Source organism: Ambystoma mexicanum, chromosome 10 (genome assembly GCF_040938575.1).
Source record: "Ambystoma mexicanum isolate Mex_15411 chromosome 10, UKY_AmexF1_1, whole genome shotgun sequence".
Classification (NCBI taxonomy): domain Eukaryota; kingdom Metazoa; phylum Chordata; class Amphibia; order Caudata; family Ambystomatidae; genus Ambystoma; species Ambystoma mexicanum.
The window spans coordinates 533,856,930-533,879,145 of NC_090932.1; the positions used below are offsets into that span (position 1 = coordinate 533,856,930).

Genomic DNA, 22,216 nt, shown 5'->3' on the forward strand with positions numbered 1-22,216 from the left:
TTGCTAGAGAGTAGGCGGATCTCCAGTCACTCAGCGAGCCTGATTTCACTGGATCTGGGAACGTGGGATGCGAGGAGGTCCTAGTTTGCAGAGGAGGGAGGACAGTCGGGCACGGGAGGAGGAGGGAGCACTTCGAGGAAGAAGGGTGAGGTTCATGTTTGTAAAAGCGGCGTGCTTTGTTGCTAGAGGGGCTGTGTGTGCTTGGTGTTGGGGAGGGCGAAAGTGATACGATAGTTGGTGGTTGGTACGTGCGTGGTGGGTGGCCCTGCCTGCCGTTATGAGTGGGCAGGGGAATACTCTGGAGACAGCGGCTGCGGGCAGTGGTGTGGGGGTGCAAGATGGCATACGTCCTGTGCCTGGGAAGAGTGATACATTGAGCAGTAAGGGGACCCATTGGTCTACAGGAGTAGTGGTGGTGGTGCAACTGACAAGGGGTCCCTTAGGAATACAGGGGGGAAAGGTGGAAGAAGAATGGCAAGAGTGATGGTGTGAAAGGGAAGTTGGGTACAGGTGGTGGTCACCAGTCTCTGGCAGAGGGTTTGGCAGGTGTTGGTGTTGATGCTGGGAGGAGTGTTGATGTTGGGAGGAGGAAGTTGGGGTCTCTTGGGGATGACAGTGGGGCAATGATTCGGAGTAGATCCCCTGTGGATCGAAGGGTGGAGGGTAGTGGGGGTTCTGGTTGTGGACAGCAGTATGTGAGTAGGAGTGAGGCTGCATTTGAATCCATGGAGGCAGAGTCAGGTTGGCAGGTGGTCAAAAAGTCGGCGAAGCCCGATCAAGATCTTAGTGGTGTTAGCCCTTTTGTGGTATCTGAGTGGGTCCGGAAAGGAATTGGTGCTGTGCAGTCTGTTCAGGTAATTAGTGGGGGGTGTTTGTTAGTTAAGGGTCTGGGTGAGGTGACCAGGAACAAGGCGTTGAATTTGGGATATCTTGGGAGACATCCTGTTACCGTGTCAGAACAGGGTGGTGCGGTGTGTAAGGGAGTGATTTATGGGGTACCTCTTTGTGTGCATGATAGGGATATGGTGAGTTCCTTGCAGAAGGTGGGGGTTTTGGAGGTGTGGAGGTTGGGGAGGAAAGATCCTGATGGCGGTGTAATTTCTACGACTGTAGCTATTCGGTTTAGGGGGAGTGAGGTGCTGCAGCATGTGTTTTTGGGGTTTCAGCGTTTTCGGGTGAAGCCATGTGTCCCAGCCCCCCTGAGGTGCTATAAGTCTCAGGAGTATGGTCACATAGCACAGTCTTGTAGGAGGGAGAGGAGGTGTGGGAAGTGTGGTGGGCCCCATGATATTAAGGAGTGTGTGCCGGATTGTAAACTGAAGTGTTGCAATTGTGGTGGGGATCATGTTGCTTCTTTTAGGGGGTGTGTTGCACAGGTGGAGGCCTGTAACGTTGTGAGCACTAAGGCGAGTCAAACCATCAGTTATGCAGCAGCAGTTCAGAAGGTACGGGAGGAGCAGGTGGTGGTGGTGGGTAGTCCTGCTGCAGTGGTGAAGCAAGTGAAGGTAGGGGAGCTTCAGTCTTTGGGGGTTGATGGAGTGATTGCAGGGAGTGTTACTATCAAAATGGCGGATTTGTTGTGTTTTATTATCGCAACTATTAATATGACAGCCGGTTGTCAGTCGAAATCGGACAGGTTACAGGCTGTGGTGAAGGCAGCCAAGATGTATTTAAGGATTGGAAATCTCACAGATAAGGATGTACATAAGATGATGAGTGGTGGTGATGTTCCCCGTGAGGGTTTAGGGATCTGAGGTTGTGGCAATGGAATGCGAGGAGTTTGTTGGGGAATGGGCAGGAGTTGAAGAAAGAGTTGGTGTAAGTGGGTGATGTTGACGTCGTATGTGTTCAGGAGACATGGTTAAGAGAGGGTATTTTTCGTTTTCCGGGATATGTGTTGTTTAGGAAAGATAGAGTGGAGGGGCGTGGGGAGGGGTATGCATTTTGATGAAGATTGGTATTCAATGTTCTGTCCTTGAGTTTGGAGGGGAGTTGGAGTTGATTGGAGTGAGGTTATTTACGGGTTCTGATGTGTTGGTGATTTTGAATTTCTACAATCCGTGTAGACCTCTTGACGTGGGGGCTTTGCAGCAGGCCTTGGGGCAGCGTGACAAATATATTCTTTGTGGGGATTTTAACTGTCACAATATGTTGTGGAATAGTGCTGTGACAGATGTTAATGGGGCTAATTTAGAGGTGATGGCTGATGAGTGTGGACTTGTTTTATTGAACTCGCCAGGGCATACTAGGACTGACATTCATACCGGTAGGGGATCTTGTTTGGATTTGACATGGGTATCAGCATCTATGGTTTCTTTTTTTTTTCAACTTTTATTTATTGGCAGAAAGTTACGACAGGTACAGCATACATTACTCAGAGATAGAACATAAGTCATAATATCACTGTTAGGCATTCCATCATGCACTTTATACAGCAGTACAGAGTGGGAGGGGGAAACATCGACAAAACAAGGTACTCAGTATCTATGGTGGGCCGGGCGGACCTGGCGAGGGGGTGAAACTCTGCTCAGCCATGTCTCTATTATTTAGATAACTGCAGAACTTGGTCCATACATTTTTGGGGCAGGATGTCATTGGTAGGGATCCGATATACTCTTCTTTGCACATTTGTACCCAAGTGAGGGCTTTCAACCACATCTCAAGGGTAGTGGGGGAGCGGCGCTTCCAGCACTGGTAGTACACATCTTTTAGCAACAATAGCACTCACATTTAAAAATGACGACCTTTTTTTTGCATTTTCTGCGGACCATATCCCAAACAGCAGGGCTAGTGGATCAAGGTCTACTGGGGATCCAATGATTTCAGATAGCGCTTTCGTTACCTACATCCAAAACGCATTCAGCGCCGCACAGGACCAGAACATGTGTATATGATCGGCCTCTCCAAAGTTACATTTCGGGCATGTGTGGGTCGGGGTGTGTGTAAATTTTGCTACTCTGTGCGGTGTATAATAAAGTCTGTTAAGGAGTTTATATTGTATGCAACAGAATCTAGCGCTAAGGGAGACTTTGCGCGTATGTGCACACATTTTTTTCCACATTCCAGCGGTTATTTCCATCTCCAGTTCCCTAGCCCATGCCTCTCGTGGTTTGAGGGATGCATTCTCTAATTTTTCCAGCTGCATTTTATACAGAGAGGATATTATGCCCCTGCTGCCTGTGGAGTTAGCTATGTATTGAAGTTCGGGTGAGTCTGGGGGCTCGTCAGGGTAGGAGGGCCACATTGCCCAGACCGCCGCTCTCAACCTAAAGTATTGTAAAAACTCAAGTGCTGAGTTGGAATGTTCGGGTTGCCACGTTTGGGGAGTGATACATTTCCCGTCGGTGTACAGATCAGTTAATGCTCGGTAGCCCAGGCTCTCCCAATATCGCAGGAATTGCTGGTCATGGGTGGGGGAGAGTCCTGGGAATTGCCATATGGGAAGCCATTTATAATATGGACGTTTTTTTTGTTTTGAATTCAAAATCCTATTCCATGCTCTAATTGTGGTGGCCACAGGGTCTGCCGGGGCTTCTGTCTGGAGCGTGTGGTGTAGTAGCAGGGTCATGATGTTGGACCTGCCACCTGCCAGTTTCTCTAATTTGACGTGAGGGGGCAGATTCGAGTGTGCGTACCAGTGCGTGGCATGTTGGGCCTGTGCTGCGGTCCAGTACAGTGTTAAGTCTGGGGCTGTGAGTCCCACTTTTTCGTAGGGTAGGGTCATATGCTGCCACTTCTTATGGACGGCCCCAGAATGCCAGAGGAATTGGGCGCACGCCGAGTGGAGCCTCTTGAAATATTGTTTTCCGGGCCACACTGGTACATTGGCGAAGATATAGAGGAGCTTGGGGACCTCGATCATTTTAACAAGGGACAATCTGCCCGCCAGGGACAGTGGGAGGTTGCGCCATTGAAACATCTTGGATTTGATGAGCTGGGCTGTTGTCTCGTAGTTATCTTTCAGTAAGGAGGTTTTGGTAAGTGACACTTGCACCCCTAGATACCTTATGCCCGCGGGGGACCAGCGTAGAGGAAATTCACATGACATTTGTTGGGTTGCCGCAGTGAGAGGGACTATTTCGGATTTAGAGTAGTTGATGGTGAAGCCCGAGTATGTGCCAATTATTGTAATGTCCCGGATGATCGGGTCTAGGTATGTGGAAGGGTTTCTGACATATAGAAGTACATCATCGGCATATAGTGAGATGATCTCCGGAGTATCTTGTAAGCGAATACCTTTACGGGTATGCCGGTGCCTGATATGGTCTGCCATGGGTTCGATGGTGAGCGCAAAAAGGATTGGGGAGAACGGACAACCTTGGCGGGTGCCCCTGTGTAGTGCAAAGGGGGAGGGGCCAATGGAGTTGACCAGCACCCTGGCCATTGGACCTGTATATAGCAGTTTTATATAGGAGATCATATTTGGTCCTATTCCCATTTTTTCCAGCACAGCCCACAAGTATTGCCATGAAACCATGTCAAATGCCTTCTGGGCGTCTAACGTGACCGCTACCGCGTCTGCTTTAGGGTCAATTCTGGACATCACATTAAATAGACGTCGGATATTAAGTGCTGTAGATCGGCCAGGGACAAATCCACTTTGGTCTGCGTGTACCAGGTGAGGCATGAACGGAAGGAACCTGTTTGCTATTATTTTAGCAAAGATTTTCATATCCGTGTTGATAAGCGATAGGGGCCTATAGGAACCACATTTGTCTGGGGGTTTCCCTGGCTTGGGTAGGACGGTAATTAGGGCTTCCCTTAGGGAGGGTGGGGGAGTGGCTATCTGGAGTGATTCGGACCAAACCCCATATAATATGGGAGCTAGGATGGCGACATGTTCCTGGTAGAACTCAGATATGAGTCCATCGGGGCCCGGGGCCTTATTCTTAGGAAGATCTGAAATCACCTGGACTATTTCGTCCAAAGTGAACGGGGTGTCAAGTTGTTCTTTAGTGCTTTGAGAGATGAGTGTCATAGGGATGCGTTCTAGCAGGTTGTCCAGGTCATGGGCTGTGTGTTCTGGCTGGGGGCCATATAGGCTGGCATAAAAACTAGCGAAGGTGTCAATAATGGCTTGGTCGGACCAGTGTCGTAGGCCATGTACATCCAAAACGCTATATATTCAGGTCTTGCCTCCCTCAGCGCGCACTAGTTTGGCTAGAGTTCTCCCAGGCCTGTCACCCTCGCCATACCTCCAGGCAGCTTCTGGGCGAGCATAGTACCGTACCTTGCTCAGGGCGTGAGATTCAAAAAGTTCTAGTTCTGTTCTAATCTTTGCTAGGATTACCGGGTCTGGCGCGGAGGCATATTCTTGCTCTAAGGTTTTGAGCTTAGTTTCGGTGCTATTTAGGGCCTGCCTTATGGCTTTGAGAACCCCCGCCTCCCTTGAGATGCACATCCCTCTGATGTACACCTTAAATGCTTCCCAACGGGTCCCCTCTGGGGTGTCTTGCGTGTTGTTATTTTCGAAAAACGTGTTTGTCAGACAAAATTTCAGCTTTGAAGACAATGTCAGATAGGGCCTCAGGTTTAAAGCGCCAGGCGGGGCGGGCAGCCAAGGTGTTACCTAGATAGATATGCAGCATCACGGGGGAATGGTCAGAGAGCATGCGTGCAAGGATCCTGACCTCCTTCACCCTGCCCACCCGGCACCCTGATAATAGGAACATGTCTATTCTTGAAGAGCTGTCATGTACTGTTGAGTAGAAAGTGTACTCGCTCTCTTGTGGATGGAGCGTTCTCCACACATCATGTAAATTCAGGGAGTTAATGTGTGTAAGGAGTCTCTGAGCGGCTCGAGATGTGACACTGCGGGAAGTGGCTGTTCTGTCCAGGACATTATCTGGTATAAGATTCATGTCTCCCTCCCCATATAATGGGAACTTACACATATCTCATAAGGATGGCAGTCACGGTATCTATAAATTCGGGGGAGTCAATGTTGGGACCGTATGAGTTCACGAGTATGCATTCATCGTCAGCTAGGGTGCAGTGGAGAATCACATATCTGCCCTCTGTGTCAATGTGGGATGTATGGAGTGTGAACTTCACCGATTTGTGGACGAGGGTCAGGACTCCCCTGGATTGAGTCGAGAATTGGGTATAGAATCTGTTGGGGCCCCAGACCTGTGCTAGGTTAGAAGATAGGAGTTTCAGAGCATGTGTCTCCTGCAATAGGAGTACCTTGATCCCATGTCCCTGTGCATATGCCGTGATCCTACAGGACTTTGTGAAATGTGTCAATCCCTGAACATTCCATGTCATTGTTTTAATAGCCATGTTGACAGTTTATGGGACATCTCAAATAAAGGTTTTGGCGCAGTCTGCAGGCATATGTGCTGCGGTGGAGTGGAGACATGCTGTCAATTCATGGAACATCCCAATAGAAAGAACCACCTCTGATTATCACCATATGTGCTGTGTAGGCGTGAACCTGCCCCTCTTCCAGACCTGTCGCATCCTCTCTGCCGATTTTTGTAAAACATTTCCCAACTGTCCCACCCCCCACCCTCACTGCCCGATACAAACTAGCAGTGTGGTAGCACCCACCCCTGAAGCAACCACCTGCCTGCCGTCCCCAACTAGGCAACGCTCGGTTTACAACACCCATAACCGGAATGTGGCATGGCGTGTCCAACCCGGCCGCTTCAACCCGTTTGCCCAACAGGGGCAAAGCAAAAGAACTGGTATTGCAATTGCAGTGGGCTCCGCCACTGCCGTGTACCCAAGTAAGCAAGTAGTGTGGCGCGAGCGGCGCCTGTAGGGCAGCATTGGGTTTACAGTGTAATGTGTTTCAATGGAGGAAAAGCAAAAGACAATGACGGATGGGAGCAGATGAGGAGAGCTGCGGTTTCAATTAGTGCATTGGAGATGTGGAAGACCTCAGTCATTTTCCATCAGGTCGTTCTCAGGTGCTTCCGCTGGGATCTGTGATTCGATAAATTTGACTGCTTCGTCCGGCACTGTGAAAAAGCATTGCTTATTCCGGAAGGTGAATTTCAGACGTGCCGGGAATAACATTGCATATTCGATTTTGCGTTCCCGAAGCATTTTCTTCACCCCATTGAACTGTGTGCTCCGCCTGGACCCCCACAGAAAAGTCCGGGAAAATTCTAATGATTTGCGAATCCATTCTGAGTTCGCCCTTCTCAAGTGCCAGGCGCAGTATATGGTCTCGGTCTCTGTAGCTAAGGACTTTCGCTATTATGGGCCTGGGGAAGTCGCCTGGTTTGGGGCGGGGAGCGAGTGAGCGATGCGCATGCTCGATCGTGAAGAATGGTGAAAGTGGAGGGTCGCCAAGGAAATCTTTGAGAAGGGTCTCGACTGCCAGCTCCATGCGGCGCTTGAGTGCTGACTCCGGAACCCCCACGATGCGGATATTGTTTCTGCGTGACCTTGATTCTAAATTGGCACATTTGGACTTAACACTTTTCATGTCACGCACTAATTCTGACACAGTATTTTGTAGGGTGAGTACATTATCCTCATTTGCCTCAATTCTGGTTTCGGCCTCGGTAATCCTGGTGCCATGCTGGAATCCTGGTGCCATGCTGGTCTAGTTTTGATCTCAGAAAGGCCACATTCGCATTTATGTCGTCTAACTTCTCATGGAAGGAGGCGAAGTTCTTTGCCATGGATTCCATTATTGCCGTCAGATCGGGCTGTGGGGGGTCCAGTGGGGCTTCCATGTCAGTGTCATTGAAGGAGGTGGTACCCTGCTCCACCCTGGATGTTGGCCTGGTAAACTTGTCCATGGTCCCCGCCTTTGCTGGCCCACGAGATTTGTTGGCCATTACGATGGTAGGCGGTGTTGTGTGTGGATATAGGTGGCCGCTGCCTGCACGCTCCAAGGAGAGGGATTGGTAGGCGCAGGGGGGCAGCAGAGCGAGGTGGCGTGGGGGTGAAGAGTGAGCGAGACCGTCAGGACTCCTTCAGCTGGGGCCTCTCTCCGATGCCTGTGCGGGGGCCAGAGAATTAAAGGAATAAAGGCAGGACACTTCACCAGGTGCAACGGATCATTAGGAGACTGCGGGCACCCCCCTTTCCAAGTGTAGCGAAGGAGGGCAACTGAATCAATAGTCTCAAAAAATAAATAAAAAAAGGGGGGGTTTGTGTGGGCCCCAGGTACCAGGATCAAGCAGCCAGGGGCTGGCAAGGTCAAAGGCAGGGGGATCGCCCAGCTAGTCCGGCAAGGCAGACGCGATGCTCTCCCTGTTGGGGGGGCAGGGCATGCGGCCCGGAGGAGGGCCCCCCCATGCAGATGGCACCGTTGTCTGGGTGCGGCGCCAGGGAGTATGGCTGGTGTCTGTCCGTCTATCCAAGCCGCACGGGCTGTTTATATGTTGTCCTCACAGTATGCGTGTGCCGCGTTATGAGGAGAGATTGTCCTAGAGACCCAGCAATGGCTCCCACAGCGTATGGAGGAGCTGCAGGGACCAGCAGCCGACGCAGTGTTGGGTCAAGGAGCCGGGGGCTGTGTGCTCAGGAGACATGTGATATGCGGTCGTAATGGCGGCCCCCCAGCTCCTTACCTCAGGCCTCAGCAGTTCGGGTGCAGGGCGGGCTGGGTTCCTGTTAGGGAGAATTCTCTGTAAAGGCTAATTTCCCAAACCTAGTGAGTCTCCCAGCAGCTTTGCTGGATTTTTGGGGTTTATTTTTTTCTCCTGCTAAGAGTGAGACTCTTTTCCTCCCACTCTTAGACATGATTTGAGGTGTTCCTTTGACTGTGTATGTGTTCTATGGGCTATGGCGTCCTTTACCCCATAGGGCTTGATGTGTTTTTGGTATGTGGGTTACACAGCACCCTCCGTGCCGTAACCCAGAGGTGTAGTAGCGACCCCCCAACATAGACTCCATACCCTGGGACTGACTACTGTCTCCCAGGGCATGTAAAGTCACCATTGGCTTTACTAGTCTCAAATTGTGAACAGAACCAGTACAAACCATCCTATTGTGGACGTACTGGTCGGGGCAATTCAATTGCCCCGGGGTCTGTTGTTCGAGGGGGCACTGTCCAGTCTCCCCCGACCGAGTTTTGGCTGGTGGCAGTGGATACTACTTTTTATATTCGACCGCGAATATATTCCTATGGGATTTTCCCATTGTTCGAGGCGATCACTTTTTAAAATGTCCTCGAACATACCGCCGGTTTATTAAATTAATATAAATTCACCGGTTGGTATTTTTTGCCGAAACTTGGTTCCAAAATGGCGTTTGTGTTTGCTTCTGTGACTCCAACCCAAGTCGAGCCCTTTGTTCCACTTTTTGGCGGGCTTCTCCACAGAAGCCTCCAAAAGTGGTGCCACTCTGGGTACCACAGGGGGTGTGGGAGGGGGTTTAGACACCCTGGACTGAGTTGCCTCGGCAACTCAAGTCGCACTCTTGTATGATTGGCCCAAGTGGTGAGCCGCCCAGCTCACCACTTAGCATGTTTGAGTGACAGCTAGGCTGAATGAATGGGGGTTTTCTGCATAAAAGCAGGGCTTTGGGGACTGGAACTTAATAAGTCGCCACAGGACCTAAAGAATCCGAGGAGGGAGAAGCCGAGCCGACCTGCAACGACGACACCACCGGTGGAGCCCTGCTGAACCGTCTCACCACTTTTCCCGACGACAGAGGAGATCTCCAGCCCGCAGAGTCTGCTTCCTTTGACTGGTGGGGATGACCAGTTTGCCCGTCTTTTCGCCTTCCTGGACCATCTCGTGGCCGCCTTGCCCGTGCCAAGCACCCCGGCAACCGGAATACCACGGTTTACCACTACCGCGAAGAAAAGGGTGGTACCTTGTAACCGGGAAACTCCACGGCTGGTTTCCTCCCTGGCAGCGCAACGACCTTCAGCTTTCCTCCACGTCGAGATCTCCTCTTCCTCTGGACGAAACACCAACTTGCACCCGCTGCCAGGAACAACTGCCCCCGCTGGAGCGTTCTTCCCACTTTCAGGTACTGTGTCCCGCCTGGCTTCCCTTGCGACAGATCGTTCGGGGTGACAGTAAATCCTCGACTTTCTAACCCGGGCTAGCCTGGGACCTGTTAACTAACTTTTCCTGACTTGATCTCAATCTTTTGTGAACTTTCTACAAAGACTCTTTGGGCATAACCCCACTGTGTGATCCTGGACACATTTTGCTTGCTCTCTCTAAGAGTGGGCCTGGCATTTGAACTTCCTTGCTCTCCAGTAGACTTTGCCTAATCTGCCTCACTGTGGTTCTTTGAAAAGCATTGAAATTTGTGTGCTTTCATAACTCTGTCTTTTTCCCTCCCTTTTTAATAACTTATTAGAGTGCCATCTTATGTTAAGCGCTCACCTCTGTCTGAAAATAAGTGGTGTTTCTCATCAAGACTTGTCTAATAAGTAATTAGGGTTGTATATATATATATATAAATAATAGTGACTGTGTTGAATTTACTTACCTCTTTGTGCTAGTGTAATTTACAAGTGTGTCTTTAAATAAATAATTATATACTTTTACACCAAAGCTCTGGTCAGTGTTTGCTTGTGCTACTGTGTCTCTGTACCTATTGTGTATACTCTATATACTGCCTAACCCATCTTGAGAGGGGTCTGACTGCTCAGCCACAGCTACCAGGTAAATCTGGGTGGTACAGACTGCTGCCATTTGGGTTTACTGCCAACCACCAGTAGTCCTAAATCTTTTGCAGTGGTCCCTAAGGGGACTGCACAGGTTTCTGCCTAACAGTTCCCTCGCAGGCAGAGCGGCCGCATTGCCTCCCACGGCACGGGCTGTGGCACGAACGCGGCCCCAGGCTACGGCCAGCTCTGATGTCAGAGCGGGCTTCAGCTCGCAGGAGGGGCGTGGGCGAGCCAGTGCCCGGCGGAGGCCCCGGCAGAGGCCAGCCAGGGAAAGCCCACGTCAGGCCCTCCGGCAAGGAGGGGGCTCCGATAGGCAGCCTGCAGAGGACTCAGGGGCGGGGGGAGGAGGGTGTGTTGTACAGCCACCTCCGTGGCAGGCCGTCGCATCTATGCTTTCTAAGTGTGTTTGGAAACTGAGGACAGATGGGGAGATGGGGAGTGATCACAGGTCTATATCTGTAGAGGTGGGTGTCAGGGTGGTGAAGTCGGCAAGTCCTGCCCCAAGGGGGTGTAACTTATGTAATTTGGATTGTGCGAAGTTTGGAGAGGGGTGTAGAAGGTTGATGGGTATGATGGGTTTAGGTGATGCTCAGGGAGTGGGGGTGCCACCAACTGTGGATGCAATGGATTTGGCTCTGCAAGATATCTTTCGGAGTGTTGTGGCAGAATTGGCCCCGGCTCGAGGTAAGATCTTCCAGAAACCTGAGGTCCTGTGGTGGTCGTCAGAATGTACAGCGGTAGTTCAGGATAGAAAAAGGAAGCGGCGGAAGGCCAAGCGTACTAAAGCGGTGGCGGACATTGTCGCATATAAAAAGGCTAGGGCACTGCTGCAGAGGGTGATTCGATGTCATAAGCGGATGTATTGGGGGCATTTTTGTAGTACTCTCTCTAGTGATACATGTTTGTCAAAGGTGTGGGCAAGGTTTCAGCATATGTCCGAGCAGGCAAGAGGCGGCACTCGGATTTCAGTGATTACAGATGCGAGGTGTGACATGGTGGATGATGATGGTGGTAAAGCAGAGGCATTGGGAAAGTATTTTGCGGGTGTGCACAGAAAATTATTCCCTGGTGTCCAGACGGAAAATGGCAGAGTTCATGGCTGTTAATCTGGGTGCTTTGAATGTTGTAGACAAATGGACATCAAGTATGGATATGTCCTTCACTTTGAGTGAGTTGCGGGCTGTGCTAAGGGGACGACGGGATTCAAGTCCGGGGGAGGATGGGGTACAGTATATTTATTTGCAGCATTTGTCGGATGTTTGCTTGCTGGAGGTGTTGCAGCTGTTTAATGTTGTGTGGGATCACGGTACATTGCCTAGTGGGTGGAAGAGGGCTGTCATCCTTCCGATTCTGAAATTGGGAAGTCGGATGGTTTGTGTGGGTCCTATCGACCCATTGCTCTGACATTCGTGTTGTGGAAGGTGATGGAAAAAATGGTGTGTGGCCGTCTGGTGCACTTTCTGGAGTCGGAGCGCTGACTGAGTGTGTATCAGCACGGGTTTCTTAAATCTAGATCTGTGATGGATGCAGTTGTGGCATTGTCAACAGATGTGGAGGAGGCATTGTCCTATCGGGAAATGGTGGGGGCAATCTTTGTTGATACGGAGAAGGCATATGATATGGTGTGGAGGGATGGGTTGCTATTTGTGTTGCGAAAGAAAGGTGTTGAGGGGAAGATGTTTTCCTGGATTAAGGATTTTCTGAGGAATAGGGTGTTTCGAGTGCGTGTTGGGGACGCGTTGTCTCGAGAGTTTTTGATGGAAAATGGGACAGCCCCAGGGTAGCGTTATCAGCTCTATTCTGTTTCTTGTAGCGGTGGATGGCCTTATAGAGAAAGTTCAGGAGTGTGCTTGTCAGGTGGGATTCTATGAAGATGATGGAGTGATTTGGGTTAGGGATAAGGTAGGAGGAGTGATTCAAGGAAAGTTGCAGGAGGCTTTGGAGGTAATGGAAAGGTGGTGTCAGGATTGGGGATTTAAGGTGTCCATTTAAGGTGTCCTCCTCTAAAACGGTGTATATTGTTCAAAAGACGACGTAGTGGTGTCAGTTTGGATCTCAAGTACAGCGGGGATGAGTTGGTCCGGGTAACGGAACTTCAGTATCTTGGTGTGCTCTTGGATCAGCGCCTGTCATGGAAGTTGCAAGTGGAAAAGACGGTGGCAAAGTGTAAACAGCGTCTTAATTTGTTGAAGGCGGTGTCGGGTCAGGAGTGGGGTGGAGGGCAGAGGAGTATGAGGATGTTGTATGTGGGGTTGGTCAGGAGTGTGCTAGAGTCGGAGTATAGCTGCAGTGCATTTATAGTAGGATTCAGCTTAATGTATTGGATGGTGTCCAGGCAAGGGCAATGAGAATTGTGACTGGGACTGTTCGGTCATCCCCCACAGAGGCCGTGCAAGTGTTGGCAGGGATGTTGCCAATGGATTTGAGAAGGGAGGAGCTGAGTGCTAGGTATTGGCTGCGTTGTAAGTCCCTCACTGTGTGGCATCCTGTGAAGCAGTGTCTGGAGGTTAATTTGATGCATGCTTATAAGAGTGGGAGTTGGGAGAGGACAGGGGGGACTTTTGGATTCCATGCGGACAGGCTGGTGAAACGATTCGGGGTGGAGAGGCTGTGTATGGTGGAAGATGTGGATAGGGTTGTAGGACCGATTTGGATGCAGCATGATCCAATTGTCTGTTTGAATATGGCCAAAGTGGTGACCAAGAAGGGTGGTGATAGAGGGGTGATTAAGAGATTGGGGGTGCCGTATGTGGAGGGGAAAGTTGGCGCTCAAGTATATACAGATGGTTCCAGGGATCCGGAGAGGAACAGGGTTGGTATGGCTTGCTATTTTCAGGCGGATGAGGAGTTTTGGGTGGTTAGGTTGTCGGATGATGTATCCATCTGCACGGCAGAGTTAATGGATATTAATATGGCAGTGCTTCAGATTATAGGGAAACAGTTGGCTAGGGTGGTGGTGTTTGTGGATCCGATGAGTGCGTTGTTGGCAATTAAGGAGGGGAATTGTGATAGGAGGGATGTAGTTGTGCTCATTAGACAGCGATTAGAGGAGTGTGTTGCAGGGGGTACCGTGGTGGAGTTGGCTTGAGTTCCCAGTCATTATGAGGTCTTGGGTAATGAGTTGGTGGATCAGGCCGCGTATGGGGCCACGTTGCGGGGGGAGAAGGATGTGATAGTTCCATTGAGCGTGGCTGAGATACAGTTGATGGTGCGTGGAAAAAATAAGGATATGTGGCAGGATCAATGGGATATGAGTTCAAAGGGACGGCAGTTGTATGCAGTGTGCAGAGACGTGCGGGTTCAGGCATTTGAAGGGGGGTAGAGTTGACACTAAGAGAGGAAACTATTTTGAATCACCTTAGGGTGGGTCATGCGGGGTTGGCGGGATGGAAGTGTTTGATGGGTAGAGTTACATCAGCGGCGTGTGAGGCTTGCGGGTGCCCAGAGACGGTGCCTCACTATTTGTTGGATTGTGTGAGGCTTGATGTGCAGCGGGAATTACTCAGAGTCTGGAGGAGTGGCATTGGGGTAGTTGTACAGGGGTTATCTGATCTGTTCAGTTGGAAAAGAGGGGTTGTGAATGAACAGTGTAGGTTCCTGCTTCAGTTTGTGCAGGACACTGGGAAGTGGGAAGAGATCTAGTGGAGGTCGATGGCTGATTGGTGCTCTTTTTGGCGAACATCATCTTAATGGATGGAAATAGCTGGATTCAGATTTCTAACAAGAAGAACAAGAACAAGACTAACACGGACAACTCGTCCGCCATCTTTGTAGAGCCGGTGCTCAGGAGTGCAGCAACGGGGACAAAGCGGGCCTTCGATCCACATGTGGTGGTGGAGCTGTGGAGAGGGCCGCAGTCCGATGGTAAAGATCTTGAGCATTCTCAAGTGGCGCACGGTTGACAGGACATAGTTTGCTGTCTTAACCTGTGCAACTCTGGCATTTTCTAATGTGCTTTTTTTTTGTTGGATGGGGCAGACATGTGGATCCCTGTCTTAATCCTTGCATCACCAGTTGTTGGGTGTGAAACGTGTTATTCTTTCATGTGCACTTCAGTCCATTTGTCTGCATGCCACCTTCTGGCTTGGATTTAGAAGATGCCTGTATCCCTAGGTTCTCTACCCATTCCCTGGAATGTCCATAAAACTAGCTAGACTTTACTGCATCCCTATAATTCTCGTCAGCATCTTGTGCTCGATGCAACAGGCGCAACCTCAACCTGCCGATTCTGCTTATCAATTCCCTCTAACGCAGTGTGGGCCAACCCGTGACCCTCCAGATGTTTGTCCCAACTCTCATTGACTATCCTGGCTAGATCTGATGGGTGTTGTAGATCAAAACATATGGAGAGCTGCAGGTTGCCCACCACTGCTAACGTTCTGCACTGTCTGGTTCATGCCACTCTTCTATTTCCTTGCCAGGTTCATTGCAGCAACGGTCCTCATTGGGACAGAAACTGCTCTCTGCCGAACATTTATTTGATGTCCGTCACATTCTGCTCCTGGCTTGGATAAGGATTGCTCAACTCACTTTGCATTTAGCCCAATTGCAGCAGAATCCTTGCTGACTATTTCCTGTGTAGTTCGCTCTCTTGCTGCTCCCGTCGTGGATATGACTGAGCAAGCCCTAACGAATGTATCTCTTGGTATCTCCCTGCATTGTCCATTGTGGGTAGGGTCAACATAAACCATGTCCTAACATGCTGTGGTCATGCCACTGTATAGCACATAGCCCATAGCCCATCTTTCCTGTGCAGTTTCCCTTGTGTTGCATTGGCAGGGATTCTTCTGAACCTAACCCCAGCATTGGGTGTTCTTTCTCTTGTTTGCAGCATGTATTGATCGTTATTGGTTGGATGATTGATATGATGGTGCCAGACATCCCCGAATCAGTCGAAAATAAGGTGAAGAGAGAGCGATACATGGCCAAGCTCGCTCTGGCTGATCACCAGGTACATATAGATCATGCCTTTTGAAGGGGGTGGTGGGACTGCATGCCAAAAGTGTGCTCATAACTTGGCAGCGGATATCCTATTTCTGATCCTCATAAGTCACAGCTGGATTTCGAGGAAAAACGTAGTACCTCTATAGGGAACGCACAAGTGGCAGGTGGGTGTTCGTGGTCAAACAGCAAGGGAGGGGGGTATAGTGTGCCCTTCAGTGGTGGTTAGATGAGCCATGCCCCACCAGCAATACCTCATGCAGCGCAGGCAATTGGCTTTGATCATTTTGTTTCCGATTTCTTTCAGCAGTGCATTTGTAAACATACAATGGGCATGGACTGTGGAGGTGTTATTATTCCGAATTAATAATGAACTTTTAAGACGTTAGCACTAAGCACATACTGTATACTCCACCGAGACCCCAGTCATCTGGTCAAATGTGCCACCTTTGGAGAAAGCAAGTGAACAATATCTGACAATAAAACCTTTTTTTATAAAAAAGAAAAAAAAAAAGAAAACATCTGTTTGCATACAGACGCTGGTTAACGTGCTTGTGGGACTGCACATTGTATTACACCATGCATACAAATAAACAGCATGCCTTTTAGGTCAGAATTCCATTTGGGCTTCTCCTCATGCTAACTCTGTGAGTCCCCTAAATCTGTGACTGCCTTTCTTGTTCCCTTGGCTTTCTGTTTGGTGTCACAGGGTCCCCCAACGTCTGCAACTCCTTTTTGTTTTGCTGCCCTTAGTAGCCCCTTTCGCTAGCAGGGTAGGGGTGATCCTTATAAACCCTCAGTGAAATTTCATACCTGGAAATGGTGTTTTGCTGAGTAGCTTGGTGGCAGCTACATGTTTTGTTTTTGGTTAAACCATTCTGAAATAGTTTTCCACGTTGGTAGCCAAATGCCCATATATTGGGGAAATTGGAGTACCAATGCATTTTTAAAGTCCTTCTCCCCACCCATTTTGTTTTGTGACTTTTTGTTTTAATGGATCATGAGAAATGGCTGCCAAAATGGTTTTGCTGACAATGGCTATGAGCAGAACCTATCAAGTCACCCTTTGATTGACTGGTACCCAGTTTAGGTGCTTCCATGTGATAATGTTGCCTAGAAAAGACGCCAGGTAGGTGACTTTCTTTCCTGACCCCTAAAATACTTTCCCCAAATATTCTAGGAGGGGTATACTTATATATTATAATCTCCAAACTTAGAATATTTGGGGAAAGTGTTTGATTTTACTGAGGGTGCATCTTTGGTGAAATGTTGCCCCCTGGCGGCCATTTTCCAGGCGACTTTATCACTGGACACCATTTAGTTTGAATGAGGCTCTCTGAGATACCTCAGTCCACATGTGTGAGTGTGCCTGAGTGTATGGAGTTTGGCTGGTTGTCAAAACGTTGAATGGTGCACAGTTGCGTATTGGTGGGAAGGGTTGCACATTCCCCTGTGTGCATGTCTAGGGAGTCCCGAACTCAAGGAGTGGTGGTTTGTGGAAAATGTACTGGGAAGACTGCTGGCGAGACAGGCTACTTCTGAGGATCGTGGTGTGCTTTGTTAGCTGTGCTCCCTCCTTCTGCTGCTGCATCCTTGCATTTCTGTGCCAGAAGAATCTTGGCTCAAGCTCTCCTTCCTGCGGTTTCTTGTGGTGGAATGTCCATGCCTGCAGCGTCTGGTGCCCTTCTAAAGCGTCCTTGTCTCTGTGTTGCTTGTTGGACTTGAGATACTGCTAATGCCTGACTGACCCTGAGTGGTTTGCTGCGGCCAACACAAATCCTCTTTTCCATCGTGGGTCACCGATCCTCACAATCCTGCAGCTGTTCGTCATTGAGGCTACTGCCTGGTACGGATCCTTCGTCCTGACCTAAGCCACCAGTGGCTCCCTGTTTAGGGCCATATTTGTGCTTTCTTTCGCTTCTACTATTGTGCCCTCCTTATTGTCTGTCATCTTAAAGAGGCCTTCCTTCGCCCTGGGTCCTGTGATTCTGGTTCTAACACCTTCTGGGATTCTGCAATTCAAACTAGAGTCCTGAACTGCTGACGTGCTGTATCCATTCCCGACACTGAAGGTACTCCGTGGTCCTTCCTCCTAGCAATCCTCAGCCTGAGTAGACATCCCCACATCGTCTGACCATCATCCAGTCTGTGGTACTCTTTGGGCTGAGTCTGCAGTCCATCTCCAGGGTCCCTCGACTGCAACAGAATCCTTCAGTGGGCTAGTGGTCCACACTGTGTCTGCTCCTACCCAACCCACTGAACCTCACCTGTATTGTGCTGTTTGCCCACTTAAAATGGCCCATTGTTCTACAATGTGCTTCTGCTTCTCGATCTTTGTTCCCTATTCTCTCCTATCCTGTATACTTCCTGTTCCCCACTGTCCTGTCCTGTCGATTCCTTCCCACCTTGTGCTGCCTATCCTCTTCTGTGCTCTGCTGTTTTACTCCTGCATACTGCATCCCTCCTCCTACCCCGTGCTACCTGTTCCAACACTTTGCTAGTTGCATTTCACATGTGAAAAGTACCTTCATCATACCCTGTGCTACTATGCAGAATGTCCACATCCTACCTGTCTTGTGTTGTTCTGTCTGTCCCCTTCTGTCCTGGCTGCCTTACCCTACTCTGTGTGGCCTGGACCACTCACCCTTTACTGCCTACCCACATGCTGTCTTCTGCTGCCTTTATTATTATTTTCATTATTATTATGGTATTTATTGAGCACGGATCTAGCTTCGAGAAGCAACAGAGTGCTTTACAGTGGTAGACAACAATACAGATACATAACAGAGCGCTTTGCAGAGGTACACAACAGTATAGATGCATCACAGAGTGCTTTTCCGAGGTAACAACAGAACAGATATAGAGTGGGGCTGGGATACAGAAGGGCACAGAGGAGGGGGTACAGCTGTACAGGGTGATGGGGAGGACAGAGACTAGTAACGTCTAGCGATTCAGGTGGCACAAGGGGCAATGTGATAGCCTAGGTGTTGAGGCAGAGAGATTCCTTGAAGAGGTGGGTCTTGAGTTCTTTTCTGAAGTGTATAAGTGTGGGGCAGTGGCAGATTTAAGGCAAAGGGCCCTGTGGGCAGCACCTGACACAGGGCCCTAGGTGGGCGGGTCACAGAGGCAGAACTTTGGGTGGGCAGAGTTAGTTGTGGTCACATTGCACAATGGCAAACTTTAGGGACAAAAGCAAATTTTTATTAAGTAGTCTTAATTACAGGTACCTAGGGGTCTGACTAACTGGAAACAGCTGGGCCTCCTCTGCAGGCTTTGCAATCAGTGCTAAATATTGTAAACCTAGAGAACGTACGCGTCCTTGTAGAAGAAAAGTGATGTCATTCTGTTTGTGCGGGCGTTGCTGCAGCCATGCATTGCAAATCAGCAGAATTGCATAGTTTAAGCTTTTTCTGCACGGGTTGGAGATTGAAAAACTCAGATCTGTACACTAGTATGGAATTACAGAGCCCTTTACAATATTTTATATCTGCGTGCAAAATGCAAAACAGATCAATGTGGACGGTGTTAAAAAACAAACAAGAAGATAATTGATGTTTGTGACAATAGTGTGATGAGCTGCTTGTGATCGCTGCAGGACCAGATGCTGTATCTATTAGTTTATTCATTTGATTTTTTCCCCGAAAGATGATAGAATGCTGTGACACTCCCCACCCATAACACACCCCTATGTGCCCGATTTACAAAACGTTTCCAATGGGATTTTTCCATTGAAAAGTGCTTTTGTAAATCAGGCCATATGGCGCCTTCTAGGGTAGGGCTGTGCTCTATAAACTTCCTAAATAAAGGAAAGGTAAAAAATTTAAAAAAAGCAACACAGAACAAAGGGCTGATGTGGGTTGTCGTAATATTCAAAAACGTTCGCATTGCTGCATGTATTTTGAAGGAGATACTGACATTTGTATATAACAAAGCCTGTGACAACTAACATGCAAAACCCCTCTTCATTTCACAACAACCTTGTTTGGCTTTGTTTCTGCTGTGAAAGCTGTCACATAAAAGCCTGCAATGTTCCCTCAGGGCTGACAAACGGTGTTAAGATCCACACTGAGCCATACGGCGATGGCATGTGTGCTCTCTGGCAGCAGTCAGGGGGAAAGCGTGCAGAGAACTCACTGCTGCAAAGCAGGCCAGCCACAGCAGAAAGGGCCCTGTGCTGTGTGGAAGGGGCGGGGCCTATCACAGGGACCCCTAGCCATTTGTCTGGCTGACGACCTTTAGATCCGCCTCTGGTGTGGGGATGAGTCTGATGCTGGCAGGGAGGAGGTTCCAAAGTCTTGGGGCTTAGGCAGAGAAGGCTTGTTTTCTGGCCCTTTCCTCTGCACGTGTCCTGGCTTCTTGTGGTGTGCTGTCCACCGCAGATGCTGAGTTTCTATGCATGGTAGTTGGGTGACTTGAGGGGCGACTGCCTTATAGACGATACTGCAATACCTGAAGGTGATTTGCGCGTGCAGTGGGAGCTAGTGATGGTCGATGAGGGCCAGGAAGATGTGGTTGTATCAATGTAGACTCTTGATGAGTTGTGCGGCTGCCTGTAGGACACTTCTCAGGGGCACAAGGGAGGACGACGGGTGACCTTTGAGGAGTGCATTGCCCCCATCGAGGTGGGATAGGACCATTTCTTGAACAGTGGATCCAAAGCTGTCCAGAGGGAGTAAGGGCTTGACTTTTTGCAGGAGGGAGAGCTAATACCAAGCTGAGTTTTCCTAGCTGTGATGCCTGCTACATTGTAGTATATGTTGCATGCCCACACCTACCCTGCACATCCTGTCATAACCTATTCAACGCTGCCTGCCTCATCCTACCCAGAGAAATCAAGGAGTATCCCGGCAAGCCAATCATCTGAGACAAGGTGCAGTTTGCCCTGGTGCTAACAATTCCAAGGGGAGAGAACATGTGCCTGCATGACACAAGCTGCTATCCTGGCAGGACCGATGCAGCCCTTACCCTCCAAAGTTATAAAATGTGTACCATAAAATATTGGCCAATGATACCACTTGTCTTTAGACCTTCACAAACGACCCAATAGGTTGACCCGGCTAACCGGAAGGCGTTAGCCGGGCCCCTCGCGCGTAAGGCCCATAAGTAGAGGGCCTTCACCTGTCTGGACCTGTCCGGCCAATCCGCGGCCACAGGATGCTGGTCACGCACCTCTACAGTCACTGTGCCTCCTGCTTTACGAGCACCAACCAGGCATCGAACACAGGGTAAGCTAAGCCTACACCTTTGCCTCCCTAATACTTATCTCTGCCGGACTATATCACTCATCACTTGCCGCCTCTGATGAGAGCTACCTCAACAGTTTTGTCTGATCACAGCATCCAGAACGCCTGCTCCACTTCAGTCAAACGTTGGCCGCACGCACAACCACTTACAGCTTTCCCAAACGACGCACACCAATACGCCTCCAAACTATGCAGTCTTGTCACGCATGCCTACCATGTCCAGCTAGCTTGACCTCGCCCTCTCTGTCTCTTATGTAAAGATAGACACAAAACTGTTGTAGAACAAACTTTTACAACCTACAACACTTGTTCTGGCCTGTTCCATGATTTCACCCAATGACCGTAACCCAATGCGCATAGTCTTCTTGACATTCTCTGAACGCATAGTTGTGACTCACACGTGCCGCCCTAGTGGCTCCCGAACACGGCTTTACCATGCTTTTGTATATAACCGCCATTGTTTTACCCTCTGCCTAATCATGCCGCCTACCCTCATCTATATTATAATAGGCACCTACGATCCAACCACTCGAGAGTGATCACGATAGCATTGCATAACATCTCTTAGTTACTGTTCCGGCCCTTTCTAGTACCTACTGTGATAATCATGGCCTCACATCCAGCCTATCATGATGCTAGCGTGCCATACTGCTCCCTACTCAGTGTACTGTGATGTTATTGATCTTAAACTGTGCCACATTTTGCCTATTGCTTCGCTAATATCCTGCATTGATCCTCAATTAGCCCTTTTTCGACTGTGTTGCATTACCCTGACTTATGTACTGTAACTCTAATAATTTAAAGTGCGCCTCTTTCAGCCTACTGCTTCGCTACTATCCTGCATTGATCCACAGCTAGCCCATTTGTGAGGCCTCTGTGCTGCATTGTCCCTATTGTATACGGGATCATAATGATTTAAAAACTGTGCCACACTCAGCCTATTGCTCTGCTTTGCTAATATCCTGCACTGATCTATATCCAGTCCACTTTGATGTTTGCGTGATGCATTGCCCCTTACTTAATGCATTGTGATTGTAATGATTTAAATGGTGCCACAGCCAGCCTACTGCATCTCTAGCGCTCCGCATATATCCTCCCCAGCCCTTCATTTTGCCTATGCGCTGCATTGTTCCACACTCAGTTCACCATGACTTCAACGACTTAAACTACGTCACCTTTTAGCCTGCAATCTTGATGCTCTGTAATGGTCTACACCCAGCCCACCACGTGGTCAATGATCAGCACTGATCCTCAGAAAGCCAACTGCGACTTCAATATCCTACATAGCATGTATGCTACTAACCCCCACCCTCACCCCCCACAACTAGTCTCTGGCTCCTATCATCACTTAGCCTCATCCTTGCTATAGTGATAAACCACGCTCACCCAGAGCCGATACACTCAACGATAAACATGACGTCATCCACGCTCAGAGATC

General features: G+C 49.4%; 1 protein-coding gene across 2 annotated transcripts in view; it reads left to right on the top strand.

Annotated features, from left to right (window-relative positions):
- The window catches only part of ANO7 (anoctamin 7), a 1,967,083-nt gene that overhangs the window by 1,852,070 nt on the left and 92,797 nt on the right, over window positions 1-22,216 (top strand). Inside the window, exon 23 of one of the 2 annotated variants that reach the window (XM_069618104.1) lies at window positions 15,426-15,545. The exons of the other annotated variant lie outside the window; for it this stretch is intronic. Within the exon in view, the coding sequence (XP_069474205.1) occupies window positions 15,426-15,545 (120 nt within the window). The remainder of the gene's footprint in view (window positions 1-15,425; window positions 15,546-22,216) is intronic. 2 annotated transcript variants of the gene reach the window in all.